The sequence below is a fragment of the Heterodontus francisci genome, chromosome 29 (genome assembly GCF_036365525.1).
Source record: "Heterodontus francisci isolate sHetFra1 chromosome 29, sHetFra1.hap1, whole genome shotgun sequence".
Lineage (NCBI taxonomy): Eukaryota > Metazoa > Chordata > Chondrichthyes > Heterodontiformes > Heterodontidae > Heterodontus > Heterodontus francisci.
Genome location: NC_090399.1, coordinates 13,336,351 through 13,359,388, shown reverse-complemented (window position 1 = coordinate 13,359,388; position 23,038 = coordinate 13,336,351). Strand labels below are relative to the sequence as shown.

The following is a 23,038-nucleotide window of genomic DNA, read 5'->3' as shown; positions in this document are numbered from 1 at the left end:
GCTGACTCTTTTATAGAGCTATCCAATCAGTCCCATTCCCCTGCTCTTCTGCACAGCTTGTTCATTTTACCCCCCCCCCCCCCCCCCTGGAGTATTTACCCCTTTTGAAAGTAACTATTGAATCTGTTTCCAGCGCGCTTCCCGGCAGTGCAAACCAGATCACGACTGGGTGTTTCAAAAATATGTTTCCACTGGTCACCTCCAGTTTTTTTTGCCAATCTCCTCAGATCGGTCTCCTGTGATTACTGACTCTTCAGCCACTGGAAACAGTTTACTCCTTATTGCCCCTATCAAAACTATTTATGTTCATGGAATGATGCTCATTAATTATTGGTATCACAAGATGCCTTGATAATTGTCCATGAGCTAAAATAACCCCTCCCCAAAAGGTCTCTGTCTGGTTAAAAATATCTGGTCAAATACTTCCCCCACTCTCGGCCCAAGGAAAAAAGAAAAAATAACTAAAAATAAAGGTAAAATGGGTGGGGGGGGGGGGGGGGGGGCGGGGTGGCTTTATTTTTAGTTATTTTTTTCTTTTAACATTTTTTACAAATTTCTTTTTAAGTTTATTTCATTTCATAGTTTGTTCAGTTTGCTTACCCACTGTTTTTTTTCATGTTTGTACTCGCTGCTGTTCAATCTTCAGTCCGTTAACACCCTATCTGTACTAATGCTTTGTCTTTCAACACACTATTAACATATTGTTTGCCTTTGCTCTATGACCTTCTGGTCAGCTATGTGGCCTTGTCCAATCTACACCTTCTCCTTTGTTATCTCTTGCCCCACCCCCACCTCACTTGCTTATAACCTGTAACTTTTCTAATATTTGTCAGTTCCCAAGAAGGGTCACTGACCCGAAACGTTAACTCTGCTTCTCTTTTCACAGATGCTGCCAGACCTGCTGAGTGGTTCCAGCATTTCTTGTTTTTATTTCAGATTTCCAGCATCCGCAGTATTTTGCTTTTACAACACTATCATCTTGTGTTTTAAGTTTACTGTTGAACTATACACAATGGACTCCCCTTCCATAATAACTAGTCATGTTTATCATTTGTGGGAGTTTGCCCTGCGCTCATGTTCTGTTACATTCGCAGTCCTTCGGCTGAGATGTTCAACCCGAGGCCCCGTCTTTCCTCGCAGTTCGACTCAAAAGATGCCATGGCCATGTCCTGACGAAGAGCGGGGCACGTCTCCCCGTCGCCCTGCTTGTATTTATCCCTCGACTAACATCACTAAAAAAAAGCAAATTTCTTGTCATTTCGCACACGGCTGCCTGTGGGATCTTGCTGTGCGCAGAGCGGCCGCACGTCTCCTACATGACAACATTTCAATAAATGCTTGGTCAATCGTAGGCACTAAAGCACTGATGCTGTGCCAAGATGTATTCTGCTTTTTTTTGGCACCAATTCCACTGACAACATTTTCAAATCCATTTACAATGGCTCGAGTGACTGAACTCAAATGCAGTCTAACTTGTGACATCAACAAGCAATTTCTAAAATTAAAATATATTAAACTACATCATCAGGGCTGGATTTCTTCACTCGGTGCTGAATTAACAACAAAAACATTGAAGACTGTAAAGAATAAGGCAACTGTCTTTAATGAAACAATAAACTTTATTTAAACACCGACACCCAACAGCTTTAAGTGAGATGGAGGACGAGAGAGGGGGAGAGAGAATGAGTATCTACTCAATTTAGGGGAAGCGGAGAGGGAACTGGGGGTGGGGGTGGGGGTGGGGGGGAAGGGATTGTAGCTGCTCGATCGACACCTGCACAGCGGGGGCAGGGTCGAGGGTCCGACTGCAATAGAAAGGTCTGAATCCCAGCAAAACGTTGCTCAGTCATGTTACATCCTGCAGCGATTCCATCGCAGACCGACACGGCACAGCGGTGCCACCAGCAAAGAATATTCCCGTCTTTTTGCTGATTTCCTCTCCCTGAGGAGCAGCGACTGAGCACAGCATGGCGATGAGCAAAGAAACCAATCGAAACACTTTAACGATAAATCTGGGCCAGGATTTCTCCCCTCTCTTCCCCTTCTTGCCCTCATATCTCAGCCAGCAAAGGCCAAAATCCTAAATTCTGAACTTAGTCACAGGCTGAATGTCAGCAGGCAAAGTTGAGAGGCTCTTTTTTTTTTGCAGCAACACATTATTTTGAAAATATCCGTGAAACCGTTTTAAACCTTATGAGGGGGAGAGAAAAAAAAACGAGGGGAAAAACCTCGGCCCATTGACCTCCTTATTCTACATTCAGGTTCAGGCTGACTGGCAACTGAAGTTCATTGAAGGAAGTCCAACAAAACTCAAAACTACCCAGCATCCCACATCCGCCACCCTATAAAGGCAACGATCTGCAAAGTGCATCGATCAAATGCAGACAATACTTTCTTAAGAGCCATTAGATCCACACATCGCCTGTTCTTGGATTGCTCATAACCATGTCACTCACACACGGGAAACTTCAACAAGGTTGAGAAGTTTCCAGTTTGGGATACGTGGGGGTGGGGGACCAAACACATTTTATTCAAACACTTCAAAACCGTTCACCGCATCTGGGGCGGCAGTGGATTCTCCAGTAAATAGTGTAAGAGTTGTTTCAATCTCTGGATTTTACTGCGGGCTCACTGCGATGACATTCCAGTCACACCTACACAAAATACGGTGGAGGATTTTCCCCACCCCAGGTCCTGAACCTGACCAAGACTTGTAGAATTAACTAGTAGCTTGAAGCTGCTGCCGAGGTTTCAATTTGCCTTCCTCACAGTCACAGATGCACCCATGTTTCTTAGCCTTTACCTGCGTCGCTGTGTTTGAGCTCCACCGCAGAGTCAGCAACTAAAATGTTAACCCAGTTCCCTGTCTTTGTTGTATGAGAGGGAATATTAACCAAAAGTTCCGGGAATCCCACAGGAGCAGGTGGAATACAAGTTTTAAATCCCTGCTGGATATTATTCTCCTTTGAGTGGAGAGTAAGTCGGGGTAAAACCAGTGCCGCATCCAATCGAGTCAGATTCCCGACCCAGTTCGGTTGAAACTGCCGTGGTGTATTTCTAGCGTTTCCAATGTTTTTCTTCCTCTCTTTTTGCTCACAGCTACATTTTTCCTGACCCACCCGCCCCCCTCTCAAAGCCCCCACATCAGAATTCAACGCATGCCCTGCGTCCACAACCTGATAGCTACATCATCTCTCGCACGGCCACAGGGAGCTCAGATGAACTCGACCGTGAGGTTCCTCCCATTAACAAGTCAGATCATCTTCTCAAAGTTCTCGATGCCTTCTTCTACCTTCTGCAATTCAGCCTGGCTTTGCTTCAACTGTGAAATAAAACAAAACAATCGTGAATGAAAAGCTGCCTGGAGATGGTGAGAATGTGGAAGAACACTGGAACAGAAGGAGGCCATTCAGCCCCTCGAGTCTGTTCCTCCATTCAGTGGGATCATGGCCGATCTGCGACCTGCTTTTGCCCCATATCCCTTAATATCTTTGGTTAATGAGAATCTATCAATCTCAGTTTTAAAATTAACAATTGATCGGGCTTCAACTGTTTGGGGAAGGGAGTTCCAAACTTCTACCACCCTTTGTGTGTCGAGAGATTTTTTCCCAACTTCACTCCCAATTTTTAGACTCTGTCTCGTCCAAGACTCACCAATCAGCAGAAATAGTTTCTCTCTATCTGTTCCCCTTAATACCTTGAAAATGTGATCAAGTCACCCTTTATCCTTCTAAATTCCAGGGAACATAACTCCCTTTTCGCAATTAAAGCACGTGAAGGAGAAAGAAATAAAAGGATATGTTGATAGAGTTAGATGAGGAAGGGTGAGAGGAGGCTCACCTGGAGCATGTGGGCCGAATGGCCTGTTTCTGATCTGTAAATACTGGGTAAAAGCCGAAGGTTTGTGACCGCAGATTTCAAGGCCTCGCGATGCAGCCGACAGCTGATTTCTGCCCCTTTCCCTGGCCTGTAGCTGAGGCTAAGGGTAGACCAAGTTGAACTAACTCTGTGCAGACGGACGATGGCAGCTCGGACATTGCGGGAAGCATGCCCGCCTCCGAGTCAGACGATCATGGGTTCAAGTCCCACTCCAGAGACCTGAGCACAAAATCTAGGCTGACACTCCCAGTGCAGTACTGAGGGAGGTGCTGCACGGTCAGAGATGCCGTCTTTCAAGCGAGATGTTAAACCCATTCTGCCCTCGCAGGTGGATGTAAATGATCCTGCGGCCGCTTGTGCGAAGAAGAGCAAGGGAATTCTCCCCAGCGTCCTGGGTCAATATTGATTCCTTAACTCTTATCTCTCTCCCAGATCATCATTATTATCACATGAATGCTGTTCGGAGCTTGCTGCATGGAGAGAGATGAGCTCAGAAATTCCTTTCAGTGCAGATAACGGGGACAAAACCTGGATGTCTGTCATTTTATTCCCATCACAGAATAATATATCACTGCAGAAGGCCACTCGGTCCATTGAGTCTCTGCTGGCTCTTTTGAAGAGCAATCCAATTAGCCCCACTCCCCCCCTCTCTTTCTCCATAACCATGCAATTTTTTCTTTTTTAAGTATTTATCCAATTTCCATTTGAAGGTTACGGTTGAATCTATTTCTACCAACCTATCAAACAGCAGATTCCAAATCCTAACCAGTCCTTGCATAAAAACAGGTTTTTCTGATGTTGCCTCTGGTTCTTATGTCCATCACCTTTAATCTGTGCCCTCTGTTTACCGACTCTTCAATCACTTGAAACAGTTTCTCTGTATTTACTCTATTAAACCCTCCAGGAGTTTGAACACCTCTATCATATCTCCTCTCAACCTTCTCTTCTCCAAGGAGAACAGCCCCAGCTTCTCCAAGCTAGCATGTAACTGAAGTCCCTCATCCCTGGAACCATTCTCATAAATCAGTGTTCACTATGGAGGAGGACGATGTAGGTGCAGAGATCAGGGAGGGGGATTGTGATATACTTGAACAAATTAGCATTGAAAGGAGGAAGTATTAGCTGTTTTAGTGGGCTTAAAAGTGAATAAATCCCCAGGCCCATATGAGATGTATCCCAGGCTGTTATGTGAGGCAAGGGAGGAGATTGCAGGGGCTCTGACACAAAGTTTCAAATCCTCTCTGGCCACAGGAGAGTTACCAGAGGACTGGAGGACAGTGAATGTGGTACCATTATTCAAGAAGGGTAGCAGGGATAAACCAGGTCAGTGAGTCTAACATCAGTGGTAGGGAAACTATTGGAAAAATTCTGAGGGACAGGATTAATTTCCACTTGGGGAGGCAGGGATTAATCAGGGATAGTCAGCATGGCTTTGTCAGGGGGAGATCGTGTCTAACTAACTTGATTGAATTTTTCGAGGAGGTGACTAGGTGACTAGATGAGGGTTAAGCAGTTGATGTAGTCTACATGGACTTCAGTAAGGCTTTTGATAAGGTCCCGCATGAGAGATTGATTAAGAAGTTAAGAGCCTGCCTGCAAGGCCCAGCAGAAAGGAGATGATGTTCTGCCTGCATGTGGGCTTTACCAAGCCAGGACAGTTAACCATAGAGAATCAGGGCCTTGCATCAAGGGAATGAAAAGCGACTGGGGAGGGAATCTCGGGCCTAAACCTTCAGGTTGGCTGGTTTCAAATCCCCCTCTCGGAGGAGCAGGGCACCTGAGAATCTTGAGTCCATGCTGACTCCCCAAATAGAGGCAACATTGTCTCCAGGATTGGAGATGGGGTCACAGTGGAGCTGAAGAGGTGGGACTGAATCTGCATTTTCAATGCTGCAGCATTTTATGTGACTTCACCATTTCAAAGCAGCACAATACTCTGTAGCCCAGGGCTAGTCCAGCACGGGGTTAAATACAGAGTGAATCACCCTCTACACTGTCCCATCAAACACTCCCAGGACAGGTACAGCACAGGGTTAAATACAGAGTAAAGCTCCCTCTACACTGTCCCCCATCAAACTCTCCCCAGGACAGGTACAGCACAGGGTTAGATACAGAGTAAAGCACCCTCTACAAAAAAGAGGGAAAAAAAATGGGTTAAATAAAGAGTAAAGCTCCCTCTACACTGTCCCATCAAACACTCCCAGGGTAGGCCCAGCGCGGGTTAATACAGAGTAAAGCTCCCTCTACACTGTCCCCCATCAAACACTCCCCAGGACAGGTACAGCACAGGGGTTAGATACAGAGTAAAGCTCCCTCTACACTGTCCCCCATCAAACACTCCCCAGGACAGGTACAGCACGGGGGTTAGATACAGAGTAAAGCTCCCTCTGCAAAAAAGAGAGAAAAAAAGAAAAAAATATATATAAAAGGGGCCTGGGGTATAAAGGCCACCTGATAAAAAAAAAAACGGGGTTAAATACAGAGTAAAGCTCCCTCTATACTGTCACATCAAACATTCCCAGGGCAGGGGCTGTCCCCTTACCTTTTCTGCATCCATCTCCTGGATTTTCTGAGGCACTTTGGTCCCATAATCAGCTTTGGACATTTTCTCCCTGAGCTTCGCGATCTGCTTCTGAACATCTCCCTGCTTGTTCCTGAGTTTTGTGACTTCCTTTTCGGCATCTATCAGCCCCTTCAAAGAAAAAACATCACAAACGATCGAAAACTGGGTGGTTGCTCCAGGTCAAGACAACAGATCATCAAGTTGAGACTTAACTTCATTTCTCTCATACCTGAAAGCATGGAGCTGGGACAATCTACTAAATGAAGCTGAAATGGGTTTCGGTAAGAAGTGGAAATTCGGTGAGTGGGGGAATTTGGTGAGAATGGGAATTTGGTGTGGAGCAGGAAGGAGGTGCTCAGAGCTAAAAGAGTGGTTTAATCTACGAACTGATAATTTGCTGATACTTTATTCAATAATTTAAGCTAGATAAATTAATTAGTTTTAAAAATAAACTAAAAGCAAATCAATGAATTAATTACATAAAAATTTATTCAATAAATAAGACATGGTTAGATAAGATGACTTGAGGGCCTTATGGCCTACTCCTATGAATTAAGCTCTGAAGAGTCAGGACCAGAGGTCTCACTCAGCACTACATACTGCACAGGTGTCAACAGCGGCATTGAGAGTGAAGCAGACGCTCAAACAACGAGGGAATAAGGAACTGCATGTAGGCAGAGCTGAAGGTATTCAATCCCCTCATTAGGGAGCAGGAAAAAGGGAGACGACTGAGGTCAAGTGGGCCGTGACCTTTGTCCCCCACTGGTCACTCCCAGAAGATGACGTGCCCCCTCTCCCTCCTTTAAGTGTCAGCCTTGGCTCAGCGGGCAGGGCTCTCGCCTCCAAGTCAGAAGGTCAATGGTTCAAATCCAGGCTTCTCTGCCAGGTGGGGGAAGATTAAAATTGCCCCTCCCTCGCCCGCAAGCAAATCATGCAGATTATCACTTCCTTCAAAATCAGAACATTTTCCTTTAAAGTTTACAATGGAGGCAGCGCTGGGGAGCGAGTGAGCGAGCGGCAGGCAGGTTGGTACAGAGATACAGGGCCTAGCCAGTGGTACCTGGCGCTGATACCCCACACCTACCTTCAGCATTAGGTGCACGGTGCAGCGGTCAGAAGCGATGGTCAAGGCACAGCCGGCCGGGCAGTCCTCGTTCACCAGGATGGTCACTGACTTGGAGGAGGACAGCGTCTGGATGTAGGAGGAGAACAGGCTCACCAGGGCAGCTGTGCTCTCGTCCGAGCACGTCAGGTAACCTGCGGACAAAGGCGAGAGAAAGCACGGAGGTCAACAAGCCAGAACCTCGGAGACGGAGAATTTAGCAGGAATGATAAAGGAAGAAGCAGCATTTTGTACGGTGTCTTTCAAAAACCTCCGGATGTCCCAATACATGATTTACAGCTAATGAAGTATTTTATGGAGTTGTACTGTGAGAAATGCGGCAGCAAATTTGTGCACAGCAAGATTCCACCACTCATAAATCCAATAAGAAATTCTGGAGAAATGTATTATTCAGTGTTGAGAATGTAAAACTTGTTAAGACAGGGAGTAGTTGCAGCAAATAGCATAGGTGCATTTAAGGGGATGAAGGAGAAAGGGATAGAAAGGGAGATGAGGGGACACAGTTTAAGAGGAGATCTCCCTTTTAGGACAGAAACAAGGAGAATTGTTTTTCTCTCAGAGGGTCGTTAGTCTGTGGAATTCCCTTCCCCAGAAAATAGTGGAGACTGGGTCATTGAATATATTCAAGGCTGAGTTAGACAGATTTTTGACAGATAAGGAAGTCGAGGGTTATGGAGGGGCAGACAGGAAAGTGGAGTTGAGGCCACAATCAGAGGGGCTTGAGGGGCTGAATGGCCTACTGCTGCTGCTAAGCCCTATGTTCCTATGTATGTTGATGGAGTTAGATGAAGGAGGATGTGAGAAACCACATGTGGAGCATTAGAATTGGCAGGGATCTGATGGGCTGAATGGCCTTTTTCTGTAAACTCTCTGCAATACTGGGGAGAACGTCCCTGCTCCTCATCAAAAGAATGCCCTGGGATCTTTTCCATCCACCCAATGTAACAGGGACATTGGTTTAATGAACCACCTGAAAGACAGCATCTTCGACAATGCAGCAGTCCCTCGGTACTGCACAGGGAATGTCAGCCTGGACCTTGTGGGATTTGAACCCACAAATCCCGACTCAGAGGCGGGAGTGCTACCCACTGAGCCAGGGCTGACACCCAGTCAGCCAGCTGGGGAACAGCAGAGTTCAAGAGAAGCTCCAGCAACAAACAAGCACACACACACACACACGTACAAGCCGCTACCTCTCTTGCACACGCCACCTTTCACTGGGAAGAAGAAAGGTAACTCACAATCTGCTTTGGTCTTGGTGAGATTATAGTCAGCGCGCAGGGAGCGGATGGCACGGATCACGGACATGACGAATTCTACATTGTGGTCCAGCTCCTCGTCCCTCCAACAGAACTGCAGGAAAAGAGGCAGAAAATCGAACACTGCAACGCTGGATAGATTCAGGAACCTCAGGCGCACTTCGGACCATCGGTTCATTACCGACTATTAACCCTCTTGTTCCTAAGCTTCCTCCCCTCTGCTGGTCAGCGAGCGGGAGCCTGTCTGTCTCTACGTCTCCTACTCTAATCAAATCTTTTCCAGCAGCATTCGAGACCACAAGTGCCAGACAATGACCATCTCCAGCAAGAGAGAATCTAAACATCTTCCCTTGATGTTCAATGCCATTACCATCACTGAATCCCCCACTATCAACACTCTGGGGGTTAACATTGACCAAAAACTGAACTGAGCCAGCCACATAAATACTGTAGCTACAAGACCAGGTCAGAGGTTAGGAATCCTGCGGCGAGTAACTCACCTCCTGACTCCCCAAAGCCTGTCCACCATCTACAAGGTACAAGTCAGGAGTGTGATGGAATACTCTCCACTTGCCTGGATGGGTGCAGCTCCAGCAACACTCAGGAAGCTCAACACCATCCAGGACAAAGCAGCCCGCTTGATTGGCACCCCGTCCACAAATATTCACTCCCTCCACCACCGACACACAGTGGCAGCAGTGTGTACCATCTACAAGATGCACTGCAGCAACTCACCAAGACTTCTTAGACAGCACCTTTCAAACCCTTGACCTCTACCACCTAGAAGGACAAGGGCAGCAAATACATGGGAACACCACCATCTGCAAGTTCCCCTCCAAGGCACACACCATTCTGACTTGGAACTATATCGCCGTTCCTTCACTGTCACTGGATAAAAATCCTGGAACTCCCTTCCTAACAGCACTGTTGGTGTCCCTACCCCACATGGACTGCAATGGTTCAAGTCGGCAGCTCACCACCACCTTCTCGAGGGCAATTTGTGATGTGCAATAAATGCTGGCATAGCCAGTGATGCCACATTCCATGAACAAATAAAAACACTAAACCTATAACTTTATATGCTCTCCCCCACCCTGCAATCTTCCTAACCTTCTATAATTTACAGCTTGATTTAATACTCATTTAAAAAACAGAGCCATGATCTGACTGTATTGTGGAACAGCCTCGAGGGGCTGAACAGCCTCCCCTTGCTCTGATGCGATTCCCCCAAACCGCTCCTACTCGTAGTCCGTCAGCAGAGTCACAGGCAGACAGACGTACCTCTTCACATTCAGGGTAAGGGGTCACAGTGATACTGGGAGGGTCCTGTGCTGATCGCCGTGGTAACCTCTGGTAGAGCTCCTCGGTTATGAAGGGCATGAACGGGCTGAGGAGGCGAAGGGCTGCGTCCAGGCAGGTGTACAGCACGTTCCGGGCGACGCGAGCTGCATTCTCATCTGTGCCCGTGAACACAGGCTTCAAGCATTCCTGAAGGCAAAAGACAGAAACATTGACACCGTGCACTTGCTTGGCCAGCACGAGTCGCAACCAAGAAGCATTTCCAGCTTCCTCCATTGCCAATAACAACTTGATTCAATTCGATCCATTAATGTAGTAAAACATCCCAAGGTGCTTCAAAGGAGCCTTATCAAACACAATTCAATAATGAGCCACATCAGGAGATATTAGCGAAGATGACCAAAAGCTTGGTCAAAGTGGCAGGTTTTAAGGAGGGTCTTAAAGTAGGAGAGAGAAAAGTAGACAGGCGGAAAGGTTAAGGAATGGAACTGCTAGCAGCTGAAGGCACGGTCACCAATGGTGGATCAACTAAAATCGGAGATGCACAAGAGGTCATATTCGGAGGAGCTCAGAGATCTGAGGGTTGTGGGGCTGGAGCAGATTACAGAGGGATTGGGGGGGATAAAGTCCATCCCAAGGCTACCTTCAGGAAACATGCGTTGGTTAGAAAATAATCAAGTCAGCCAGTGTCTGAAAGGGAGCTACAGCTTCAAGGTGTAGGGAGTCCCCTCCATCCCAATGGCACAACCAGCAAAGAGCCAACTGATTTTTATTAGACACTGATCGCCTGTGGTTATATTTCCAGCACTTTCTGTTCTTAATTCTGCCAGTTTCTAGACTTGATTTAATGAAAAAAAAAAAGTTTTCAGTGTTTCCCAGTCCTGGATCTTGTATTAGAGATAAAGGACCGCACTTCAGGAAGGATGTGAGGGCCCTCGAGAGGGTACGGAGGAGATGTACCAGAATGATTCCAGGGATGGGGGAATTTTAGCTGAAAGGTTAGGTTGGAGAAACTGGGGTTGTTCTCCTTGGAACAAAGGAGATTAAGTCACAGAGGTGTAAAAGATTCTGACAGTAAAAAGTTGTTCCCATTAGCTGATGGTACAAGGACTAGGGAACATAGATTTAAGGTTTTGGCGGGAGATGCAGGAGGAATGTGAGGAAGAACTATTTTTACGCAGTGAGTGATAATAACCTGGAACTCACTGCCTGTGAGGGTGGTGGAAGCGGAGATCATCAATGATTTCCAAAGGAAATTGGATGGGCACTTGAGGGAAATAAACTTGCAGGGCTACAGGGATAAAGTCCAGGGACTGTCACAGAGACATGGTTGAGGGAAGGGCAGGACTGGCAGCTCAATATTCCAGGGTACAGAATCTTCAGGCGTGACAGGGAAAGATGGAAAAGAGGAGGTGGCATTGCACTGTTGATCAAGGAGTCAATTACTGCAGTAAGGAGGGATGACATCTTAGAAGGTTCCTCAATTGAGGCCATATGGGTAGAACTTAAAAACAAAAAGGGGGCAATCACTTGGCTGGGTGTGTACTACAGGTCTCCGAATAGTCAGGAAGAGATAGAGCAGCAAATATGTAGGCAAATCTCAGACAGGTGTAACAATAATAGGGTAATAACAGTAGGAAATTGCAACTTCCCCAATATCAACTGGGATAGTCTTACTGCAAAAGGCTTAAAAGGGGCAGAATTCTTAAAATGCATACAGGAGGGCTTTTTGAGCCAGTACGTAGAAAGTCCTACAAGAGAAGGGGCAGTACTGGACCTAATCCTAAGGAATGAAGCCGAACAAGTGGTAGAAGTGTCAGTGGGGGAGCATTTCGGGGATAGTGACCATAACTCTGTAAGATTTAAGGTAGTTTAAAGATTTAAACATTTAAAAAGCATATGGCTGATTATCCCTAATATAATAAAAGCAAAATACTGCGGATGCTGGAAATCTGAAATAAAAACAAGAAATGCTGGAACCACTCAGCGGGTCTGGCAGCATCTGTGGAAAGAGAAGCAGAGTTAACGTTTCGGGTCAGTGACCCTTCTTCGGAACTGGCTGATTATCCCTGTCTGATGCAAAAGTAAAATGGGAAAGGTAGCCAAACCATGGCTTACAAGGGAAATTAGAGATAGCATTAGATCCAAGGAAGAGGCATAGAAATCTACGAGAAAAAAACAACAGACCTGAGGATTGGGAGCAATTTAGAATTCAGCAAAGGAGGACCAAGGGATTGATTAAGAATGGGAAAACAGAGTACGAGAGCAAGCTTGCGGGAAACATAAAAACTGACTGTAAAAGTTTCTATTGGTATGTGAACAGAAAAAGATTAGTGAAGACAAATGTAGATCCCTTACAGTCAGAAACAGAGGAATTTATTATGGGGAACAAAGAAATGGCTGACCAACTAAATGCATACTTTGGTTCTGTCTTCACAAAGGAGGACACAAATATCATACCAGAAATGTAGGGGAACACAGGGCTTAGTGAGAGAGAGGAACTGAATGAAATCAGTATTAGTAGAGAAATGGTGTTGGGGAAATTGATGGGATTAAAGGCCGATAAATCCCCAGGGCCTGATGGTATGCATCCCAGAGTACTTAAGGAAGTGGCTCTAGAAATAGTGGATGCGTTGGTGGTCATGTTCCAAGATTCTGTAGACTCTGGAACAGTTCCTACAGATTGGAGGGTAGCTAATGTAACCCCACTATTTAAAAAGGGAGGTAGAGAGAAAGCAGGGAATTATAGCCTGACGTCGGTAGTGGGGAAAATTCTAGAGTCCATTATCAAAGATTTTATAGCAGAGCACTTGGAGAACAGTGGTAGAATCAGACAGAGTCAGCATGGATTTACGATAGGGAAATCATGAATTCTTCGAGGATGTAACTAGTACAGTTGATGAGGGGGAACCAGTGGATGTGGTTTATTTGGACTTTCAGAAGGCTTTCAACAAAGTCCCACATAAGAGATTTGCTTGGAAAATTAAAATTGGGATTGGGGGTAGTGTATTGCAATGGATAGAAAATTGGTTGGCAGACAAGAAACAAAGAGTAGGGATAAATGGGTCTTTTTCCGAATGGCAGGCAGTGACTAGTGGGGTACCGCAGGATTCGGTGCTAGGACCCCAGCTATTCACAATATATCTTTTCTTTTGGGCCTCCTTATCTCGAGAGACAATGGATACGCGCCTGGAGGTGGTCAGTGGTTTGTGAAGCAGCGCCTGGAGTGGCTATAAAGGCCAATTCTGGAGTGACAGGCTCTTCCACAGGTGCTGCAGAGAAATTTGTTTGTTGGGGCTGTTGCACAGTTGGCTCTCCCCTTGCGCCTCTGTCTTTTTTCCTGCCAACTACTAAGTCTCTTCGACTCGCCACAATTTAGCCCTGTATTTATGGCTTCCCGCCAGCTCTGGCGAATGCTGGCAACTGACTCCCACGACTTGTGATCAATGTCACACGATTTCATGTCGCGTTTGCAGACGTCTTTATAACGGAGACATGGACGGCCGGTGGGTCTGATACCAGTGGCGAGCTCGCTGTACAATGTGTCTTTGGGGATCCTGCCATCTTCCATGCGGCTCACATGGCCAAGCCATCTCAAGCGCCGCTGACTCAGTAGTGTGTATAAGCTGGGGATGTTGGCCGCTTCAAGGACTTCTGTGTTGGAGATATAGTCCTGCCACCTGATGCCAAGTATTCTCCGAAGGCAGCGAAGATGGAATGAATTGAGACGTCGCTCTTGGCTGGCATACGTTGTCCAGGCCTCGCTGCCGTAGAGCAAGGTACTGAGGACACAGGCCTGATACACTCGGACTTTTGTGTTCCGTGTCAGTGCGCCATTTTCCCACACTCTCTTGGCCAGTCTGAACATAGCAGTGGAAGCCTTACCCATGCGCTTGTTGATTTCTGCATCTAGAGACAGGTTACTGGTGATAGTTGAGCCTAGGTAGGTGAACTCTTGAACCACTTCCAGAGCGTGGTCGCCAATATTGATGGATGGAGCATTTCTGACATCCTGCCCCATGATGTTCGTTTTCTTGAGGCTGATGGTTAGGCCAAATTCATTGCAGGCAGACGCAAACCTGTCGATGAGACTCTGCAGGCATTCTTCAGTGTGAGATGTTAAAGCAGCATCGTCAGCAAAGAGGAGTTCTCTGATGAGGACTTTCCGTACTTTGGACTTCGCTCTTAGACGGGCAAGGTTGAACAACCTGCCCCCTGATCTTGTGTGGAGGAAAATTCCTTCTTCAGAGGATTTGAACGCATGTGAAAGCAGCAGGGAGAAGAAAATCCCAAAAAGTGTGGGTGCGAGAACACAGCCCTGTTTCACACCACTCAGGATAGGAAAGGGCTCTGATGAGGAGCCACCATGTTGAATTGTGCCTTTCATATTGTCATGGAATGAGGTGATGATACTTAGTAGCTTTGGTGGACATCCGATCTTTTCTAGTAGTCTGAAGAGACCACGTCTGCTGACGAGGTCAAAGGCTTTGGTGAGATCAATGAAAGCAATGTAGAGGGGCATCTGTTGTTCACGGCATTTCTCCTGTATCTGACGAAGGGAGAACAGCATGTCAATAGTCGATCTCTCTGCACGAAAGCCACACTGTGCCTCAGGGTAGACGCGCTCGGCCAGCTTCTGGAGCCTGTTCAGAGCGACTCGAGCAAAGACTTTCCCCACTATGCTGAGCAGGGAGATTCCACGGTAGTTGTTGCAGTCACCGCGGTCACCTTTGTTTTTATAGAGGGTGATGATGTTGGCATCGCGCATGTCCTGGGGTACTGCTCCCTCGTCCCAGCACAGGCATAGCAGTTCATGTAGTGCTGAGAGTATAGCAGGCTTGGCACTCTTGATTATTTCAGGGGTAATGCTGTCCTTTCCAGGGGCTTTTCCGCTGGCTAGGGAATCAATGGCATCACTGAGTTCCGATTTGGTTGGCTGTATGTCCAGCTCATCCATGACTGGTAGAGGCTGGGCTGCATTGAGGGCAGTCTCAGTGACAGCATTCTCCCTGGAGTACAGTTCTAGGTAGTGCTCAACCCAGCGGTCCATCTGTTTGCATTGGTCAGTGATTATGTCCCCCGATTTAGATTTGAGGGGGGTGATCTTCTTGATGGTTGGCCCAAGAGCTCTCTTCATGCCATCATACATTCCTCTGATGTTTCCGGTGTCTGAGGCCAGCTGAATATGACTGCATAGGTGTTGCCAGTAGTCGTTTGCGCAACGCCTAGCTGTTCTTTGTGCAGTACTTCTGGCTGCTTTAAGTGCTGCGGATGTTAAATCGCTGGGGGCTTTCTTGTAGTTCAAAAGTGCAATGCGCTTAGCGGCTATGACAGGTTCCAGCTCTTCATTATGAGATTGAAACCAGTCTGCATTTCTCTTCGCACTTTTGCCGTAGGTGGTCAAAGCTGACTCATAGATGGCGTCTCTGATGTGGGCCCACTTGGTCTCAGCATCCCCTGTGGGAGTGTTTTGAAGGGCTGTTACAAGTGAATTTAGAAATTTTTGTAACAGCTGTGGGTGAGAAATTCTGCTCGTGTTGATGCGCGGGTGGCCCTTCTGCTTGGAATGATGCAACTTCTTTGGTCTGAGTCTAACCTTGCTGCACACCAGGGAGTGGTCGGTGTCGCAGTCCGCACTGTGGAAGCTGCGTGTGATTTGAACACTGTTTAAGGCGGCTCGCCTTGTGACAATGAGGTCTAGCTGGTGCCAACGACGTGATCTTGGGTGCCTCCATGAAACCTGGTGACAGGGTTTAGTGTGAAAGAACGAGTTGGTGATGCAGAGGTTATGATAGGTACACAACTCAAGCAGTCTCTGGGCTCCTGGGCTGGAAGCTCCCTAGGAAGCTCCCTTGCTGTTCAACTCTATCCATGGCCATCTGCTCCCATCCCTAACGTTTTCTCCCCCAATCTGCCCTCTTAAACTGTTTAAATTCCCCTGGCTCTTTAAATCAGTTCATCTTAGCCCTATCTAAAAGTTAACAGTTTAGTGTATGTTACCTGGGCCCACTGCCCTCCCCCAGCCACACCTGCTCTTTGTTTTCTCAATGAAATTGATCCGGATGAAACTGACGAGAACAGCTGCCGATACTTTAATCTCCGATCCTGCTGTCTTCACAGTCCAGAGTGTCTGCAGCCACGGCATGCGGTAAGTCCATTGAGGTGAAGAAGGAGCTGCGGGACCCGAGAGAAGTCCTGTGAAAAGGTGCCCCGAACACCCAAAACATCCACGAACGGCCCCCCCGGCCGCAACTTCAAAGCGCCCGCGGGAGATGGCTCGGAGAGCATCTGCAGCGCACTGTCGGCAATGCTGCATGCCTTTATTTAAACCACTGCAAAAAAAAACCCTTAGCAAATGTAATCACCTCTAAGTCTGCCAAATGATGCTTCACCTCCCGAAGGACGTGGATGAGCTTTCCGGACGTCGATGGTGGGCACTGAGGAAATGGCTTATTACCTGCACCAGATTCCACCCCCCTCCCCCCCCCTTTACCCCCCTTCCACCACCCCCCCACCCCCGTCCCCTTCCCTGCTCCACCCTCTCAGCTCACCCCCTCACAACCCCGTCCCAGCCCGCCCCCCCCTCGCACCATCTTCACCCCGCACCCCCTTCCCCTGCACCCCCCCCCCCACCCCCTCCCTCTACCCCTCCCCCTTGCATCCCCTCCTCCCACCGGCACCATCCTACACCTGTGTAGGGGCCCCAACAACCCCACTGCCTTGTGGGCGTCTCGGGAGAGACCAAGGCTAAGGGAGTAAACCCTAACAGAAAATCCGGAGCGGAACCCCGTAGGCGGTCATGTGTCACCTTTGGCATGTTTCCGGCAGTTCCTGCAGCCATACTGGTGCCAAACGTCGTGTCCTGCACTCCTTTGGACCCCACCAGAAAGGCCGAGAGGGGGGTTTTGACGACTGGGCAACTCTCAACCTCCATAAATTTGCCCAGGCATGCGCCATGGAGAGGTCACTCCATAGTTGCCTCACAGCGACTGAAACAACACGGAAGGCAGCAGTTACGGGTTATAAGTCCAGATAAATTGGCGTAGAAACTGGGCGCCACGGGTTGCCTTTGTCGGTGGGAGAGGTCATTGCACCTCACTGGACAGCTACCGCCCGCCTCAAACCGGGCAGCCCCCGGTCAATAAGGTTCTGTCCCGCCACAGTCTGCCTGCTTCAATGGGTGCTTGGAGCTCAGGGTCATTGCCCGAAAGGTGGACTGATACACCGCACCAAACAACATGAAAAAAGGAAAGAAGGTACCAGCCCTTCGCTTTGCAAGCTGGAACGTCAGAACTATGTGTCCTGGCCTGTCGGAAGACCTTACACAAATCAACGATTCTCGGAAGACCGCCATCATTAACAACGAGCTCAGTAGACTCAATGTGGACATTGCAGCACTTCAGGAGACTCGCCTCCCCGCGAGTGGCTCTCTAGCAGAGCAAGACTACACCTTCTTCTGGCAGGGCAGGGATCCTGAAGAACCAAGACAGCATGGAGTGGGCTTCGCCATCAGAAACTCCTTGCTCAGCATGATAGAGCCTCCCTCAAATGGCTCGGAACGCATACTGTCCATCCGACTGCTCACCACCTCTGGTCCAGTACACCTACTCAGCATCTATGCTCCAACACTCTGTTCCACACCTGAAGCTAAAGACCAGTTCTATGAACAACTCCATAACATCATTAGCAGCATCCCCAACACCGAACACCTATTCCTGCTGGGGGACTTTAATGCCAGGGTTGGGGCCGACCATGACTCATGGCCCTCCTGCCTTGGGCGCTATGGCGTTGGAAGGATGAATGAGAACGGGCAGAGACTGCTTCACAATATATATTAATGATTTAAATGAGGGAACTAAATGTAATATCTCCAAATTTGCAGATGACACAAACTGGGTGGGAGGGTGAGTTGTGAGGAGGATGCAGAGAGTCTTCAGGATGATTTGGACAAGTTGAGTGAGTGGGCTAATGCATGGCAGATGCAGTATAATGTGGATAAATGTGAGGTTATCCACTTTGGTAGCAAAAACAGGAAGGCAGATTATCTGAACGGCTATAAACTGGTATGTTGGCCTTCAAAGCGAGAGGATTTGAGTACAGGAGCAGGGATGTCTTGCTGCAATTTTGCAGGGCCTTGGTGAGGCCACACCTGGAATATTGTGTGCCATTTTGGTCTCCTTATCTGAGAAAGGATGTTCTTGCTATAGAGGGAGTGCAGCGAAGGTTTACCAGACTGATTCCTGGGATGGCGGGACTGATGTATGAGGAGAGATTGAGTCGGTTAGGATTATATTCGCTGGAGTTCAGAAGAGTGAGAGGGAATCTCATAGAAACCTATAAAATTCTAACAGGACTTGACAGTGTAGATGCAGGAAGGATGTTCCCGATGGTGGGGGTGTCCAGAACCAGGGGTCATAGTCTAAGGATACGGGGTAAACCTTTCAGGACTGTGATGAGGAGAAATTTCTTCACCCAGTGAGTGGTGAGCCGGTGGAATTTGCTACCACAGAAAGCAGTCGAGGCCAAAACATTGTATGTTTTCCAGAAGGAGTTAGATACAGCTCTTGGGTCTAAAGGGATCAAAGGGTATGGGGCGAAAGCAGGAACAGGTTTCTGATTTAGATGATCAGCCATGATCATAATGAATGGCGGAGCAGGCTCGAAGGGCCGAATGGCCTACTCCTGCTACTATTTTCTATGTTATGGAAAAGGACAAAGATGGACTAGAAATAAAGGTACTGAATTGGGGGAAGGCCGATTTCAATATGATAAAACAGGATCTGGCCAAAGTGGACTGGGAGCAGCTACTTGTAGGAAAGTCTACATCAGACCAGTGGGAGTCATTCAAAGAGGAAATAGTGAGAGTTCAGAGCCAGCATGTACCTGTAAAGGTGACAGGTAGGACCAACAAGTCCAGGGAACCCTGGATATCAAGGGATATAGAGGATTGGATCAGGGAAAAAAAGGAGGCTTATGGCAGATTCAGAGCGCTGAAAACAGCGGAGGCACTAGAGGAGTATAGAAAGTGTAGGGGGGTACTTAAAAAAGTAATTAGGAGAGCAAAGCGGGGACATTAAAAAACATTGGCGGGCAAGATAAAGGAAAATCCTAAGGCATTTTATAAGTATATTAAGGGTAAGAGGATAAGCAGGGAAAGAGTAGGGTCCAGTAGGGACCAACGTGGCAATCTGTGTGTGTAGCCTGAGGACGTAGGTGAGGTTTTAAATGAGTTCTTTTCATCTGTGTTAACTATGGAGAAGGACGATGCAGGTGTAGAGATCAGGGAGGGGGATTGTGATATACTTGAACATATTAGCAGTGAAAGGAAGGAAGGATTAGGTGTTTTAGCAGGCTTAAAAGTGAATAAGTCCCCAGGCCCAGATGAGATGTATCCCAGGCTGTTATGTGAGGCAAGGGAGGAGATAGCAGGGGCTCTGACACAAATTTTCAAATCCTCTCTAACCACAGGAGAGGTACCAGAGGATTGGAGGACAGCGAATGTGGTACCATTATTCAAGAAGGGTAGCAGGGATAAACCAGGTAATTACAGGCCGGTGAGTCTAACATCAGTGGTTGGGAAACTATTGGAAAAAATTCTGAGGGACAGGATTAATCTCCACTTGGAGAGGCAGGGATTAATCAGGGATAGTCAGCATGGCTTTGTTAGGGGGAGATTGTGTCGAACTAATTTGATTGAATTTTTCGAGGCAGTGACTAGATGTGTAGATGAGGGTAAAGTAGTTGGTGTAGTCTACATGGACTTCAATAAGGCTTTTGATAATGTCCCACATGGGAGATTAGTTAAGAAGGTAAGAGCACATGGGATCCAGGGCAATTTGGCAAATTGGATCTTAAATTGGCTTAGTGGCAGGAGGCAGAGGGTGTTGGTCGAGGGTTGTTTTTGCGAGTGGAAGCCTGTGACCAGTGGTGTATCACAGGGATCAGTCCTGGGATCCTTGCTGTTTGTACTGTACATTAATGATTTAGACGTGAATATCGGAGGTATGATCAGTAAGTTCGCAGATGACACGAAAAATGGTGGTGTCGTAAATAGTGAGGAGGAAAGCCTTAGATTACAGGACGATATAGATGGGATGATAAGACGGGCGGAGCAGTGGCAAATGGAATTTAATCCTGAGAAGTGTGAGGTGATGCATTTTGGGAGGACTAACAAAGTAAGGGAATATACAATGGATGGTAGGACCCTAGGAAGTACAGAGGGTCAGAGGGACATTGGTGTACATGTCCATAGATCACTGAAGGCAGCAGCACAGGTAGATAAGGTGGTTAGGAAGGCATATGGGATATTTGCCTTTATTAGCCGAGGCACAGAATATAAGAGCAGGGAGGTTATGGTGGATCTGTATAAAACACTAATTAGACCACAGCTGGAGTATTGTGTACAGTTCTGAGCACCACACTATAGGAAGGATGTGATTGCACTGGAGAGGATGCGGAGGAGATTCACCAGGATGTTGTCTGGGCTGGAGCGTTTCAGCCATGAACAGAGACTGAAAAGGCTAGGGTTGTTTTTCTTAGAGCAGAGAAGGCTGAGGGGGGACCTGATTGAGGTGTACAAAATTATGAGGGGCATAGATAGGTTAGATAGGAATAAACTTTTTCCTTTAGCAGAGGTGTCAATAACCAGGGGGCATAGATTTAAGATAAGATGCAGGAGGTTTAGAGGGGATTTGAGGAAAAATGTATTCACCCAGAGGTGGTTGGAATCTGGAACACACTGCCTGAAGAGGTGGTAGAGGCAGGAACCCTCACAACATTTAAGAAGTATTTAGATGAGCACGTGAAACGACATAGCATACAGGGCTACGGGCCAAGTGCTGGAAAATGGGATTGGAATAGATAGGTGCTTGATGGCCGCTGCAGACACGATGGGCTGAAGGGCCTGTTTCTGTGCTGTATGACTCTATGACTGGATTGTTCAACAGAGAGCCAGCATGGACTTGATAGGCCGAATGGCCTTCGGTGCCATCGTGACTTTATGATCTCTACATAAGGTTCAGAGAGAAAGCGGCAGGAGAATAGTTAGTTATTTTTAGCCGGTTACAATCTGCAAGCGATTATTGTCACGGTTACCAAGAGCTCACCAGGTAGACGTCGCAGAGCTCGTACAGCCACAAGTTGTAGATGGCGGTGGTGACGGCCGGAAAGTCGTACTGATTGAAGCCGCGATTGCAGAGTTCCACCGCATGGCTCAGGCGACTCAGCAGCCAGCGATCAATCAGACTCCCTCGCGACGAGTCCTAGAGAGAAACACAACGACATCAAATCCACAGCACAGAAATAGACCATTCGGCCCAACCGGTCCATGCCCCACACAAACCTCCCCAACTTCTCCTGCACCTCACCCTATCAACAACACCTTCCGTTCCTTCTGCCTGGAACTCACTCCCACAGAGAGTGGTCGAAGGGAACAGTTTAGATGCATTGAAGGGGAGGCTAGACAAGCATCCGAGGGAGAAAAGAAGAGGGTTGCGACGCCTCGGTTTAACACCTCATCTGAAAGACAGCGCCACCGACAGTGCAGCACTTCCTCAGTATAGCATTAGGACAGTCAGCCATGATTTCTGTGCTTACTATTGCAAGGCAGCAGCCAATTTGGCCGTTTTCAGCAATAAGGTCTGTACTTGAAACCACCCCTCCCCCATCCCCGGGCCCTCTGCCAGTCGACAGGCCCACACCCACCTGGACAGGGTCCTCTGGTTTGAAGTTTTCCCCCAGGCCGCGGATGGCGAACTTCGTGGCGTTCCACAGTTTGTTGCAGAAGTGGCGATAGCCGAGGATGCGGTTCACGTCCAGGTTGATGTCCCGGCCTGTTGGCATAGACAGAACACTTTCACCGGTCGCTGAATCACTGGTATAAACCACCTCACCGCCACTGGCACCATGCCTCAAAAATCTGCTCCGGTGTGACATCCCAAGGAACGTCACAGGCACCGAGCCACATAAGGTGACATTAGGGCAGGTGATTAAAAGCTTGGTCAAAGAGTTAGGTTTTTTAAGGAGCATCTTAAAAGAGGAAGTGAGGTAGAGGCACAGAGAAGTTTAGGGAGGAAATTCCAGAGCTCAAGGCTGAGGCAACTGAAGGTGCGGCCACCAAAAGTGGAGCGATTAAAATCAGGGAATCGAAAAAGACCGGGAGTGCAGATATCTCGGAGATTCAGGGCTGGAGGAGCTTACAGAGATAGGGAGGGGTGGGGCCATGGTGGGATTTGAATACAAGGATGGGAATTTTAAAATCGAGATGTTGTCAGGCCAGGAGCCAGCACCAGAGTGGTGGGTGAATGGGACATGATAAGAGTTAGGATACGGGCAGGAGAGGGTAGATCCTCCCTCTCTCCCAGCTGACTAAGCCGCTCCTACATTTCAGACGGTGTCGTAGTGGTAATGTCACTGGTGTAGTAATCCAAAGGCCCAGGCTAATGACCTGGGAACACAGGTTCCAATCCCACCATGGCATCTGGTGGAATTTAAGATGAATTAATTCATAAATTCAATTTATCAATAAAAAAAAAAATCGAACTGAAAGCTAGTTTCATAGTCTCAGCAATGGTGCCATCATCGATTGTTGTAAAAGCCCATCTGATTCACTCAGGTCCTTTAGGGAAGGAAATCTGCCATCGTTACCTGGTCTGGCCGACATGTGACTCCAGACCCACAGCAATGTGGTTGACTCTTAACTGCCCTCTGAAATGGCCTAGCAAGCCACCCAGTTGTCAAGGGCTATTAGGGATGGGTAATAAGTGCTGGCCTTGCCAGTGATGCCCACATCCTACGAAAGAATATTTTAAAAAAGCAAAGACTCAAATAGCAGCTAGGAAACAGATCGAGGCAGAGCCCGACATTAGGAAACTGGACAGGCTGTGAGCGACACTCCCAGGGGCCGTCAATGCAATG

The 23,038-nt window shown here is 47.7% G+C and overlaps 1 protein-coding gene across 4 annotated transcripts in view; it reads right to left on the bottom strand.

Moving 5' to 3' along the window:
* Window positions 1–1,600: 1,600 nt before the first annotated feature.
* vars1 (valyl-tRNA synthetase 1) overlaps window positions 1,601–23,038 on the bottom strand; it is an 84,383-nt gene continuing 62,945 nt past the window's right edge. For all 4 annotated transcript variants that reach the window (XM_068009458.1, XM_068009462.1, XM_068009459.1 and 1 more), the window contains exons 25-31: window positions 21,827–21,954; window positions 21,229–21,384; window positions 10,106–10,312; window positions 8,807–8,918; window positions 7,527–7,699; window positions 6,422–6,571; window positions 1,601–3,322 (exon numbers count right to left, since the gene is read on the bottom strand). In XM_068009458.1, coding sequence (XP_067865559.1) covers window positions 3,254–3,322; window positions 6,422–6,571; window positions 7,527–7,699; window positions 8,807–8,918; window positions 10,106–10,312; window positions 21,229–21,384; window positions 21,827–21,954 — 995 coding nt within the window. In that variant the 3' untranslated portion in view covers window positions 1,601–3,253. The remainder of the gene's footprint in view (window positions 3,323–6,421; window positions 6,572–7,526; window positions 7,700–8,806; window positions 8,919–10,105; window positions 10,313–21,228; window positions 21,385–21,826; window positions 21,955–23,038) is intronic.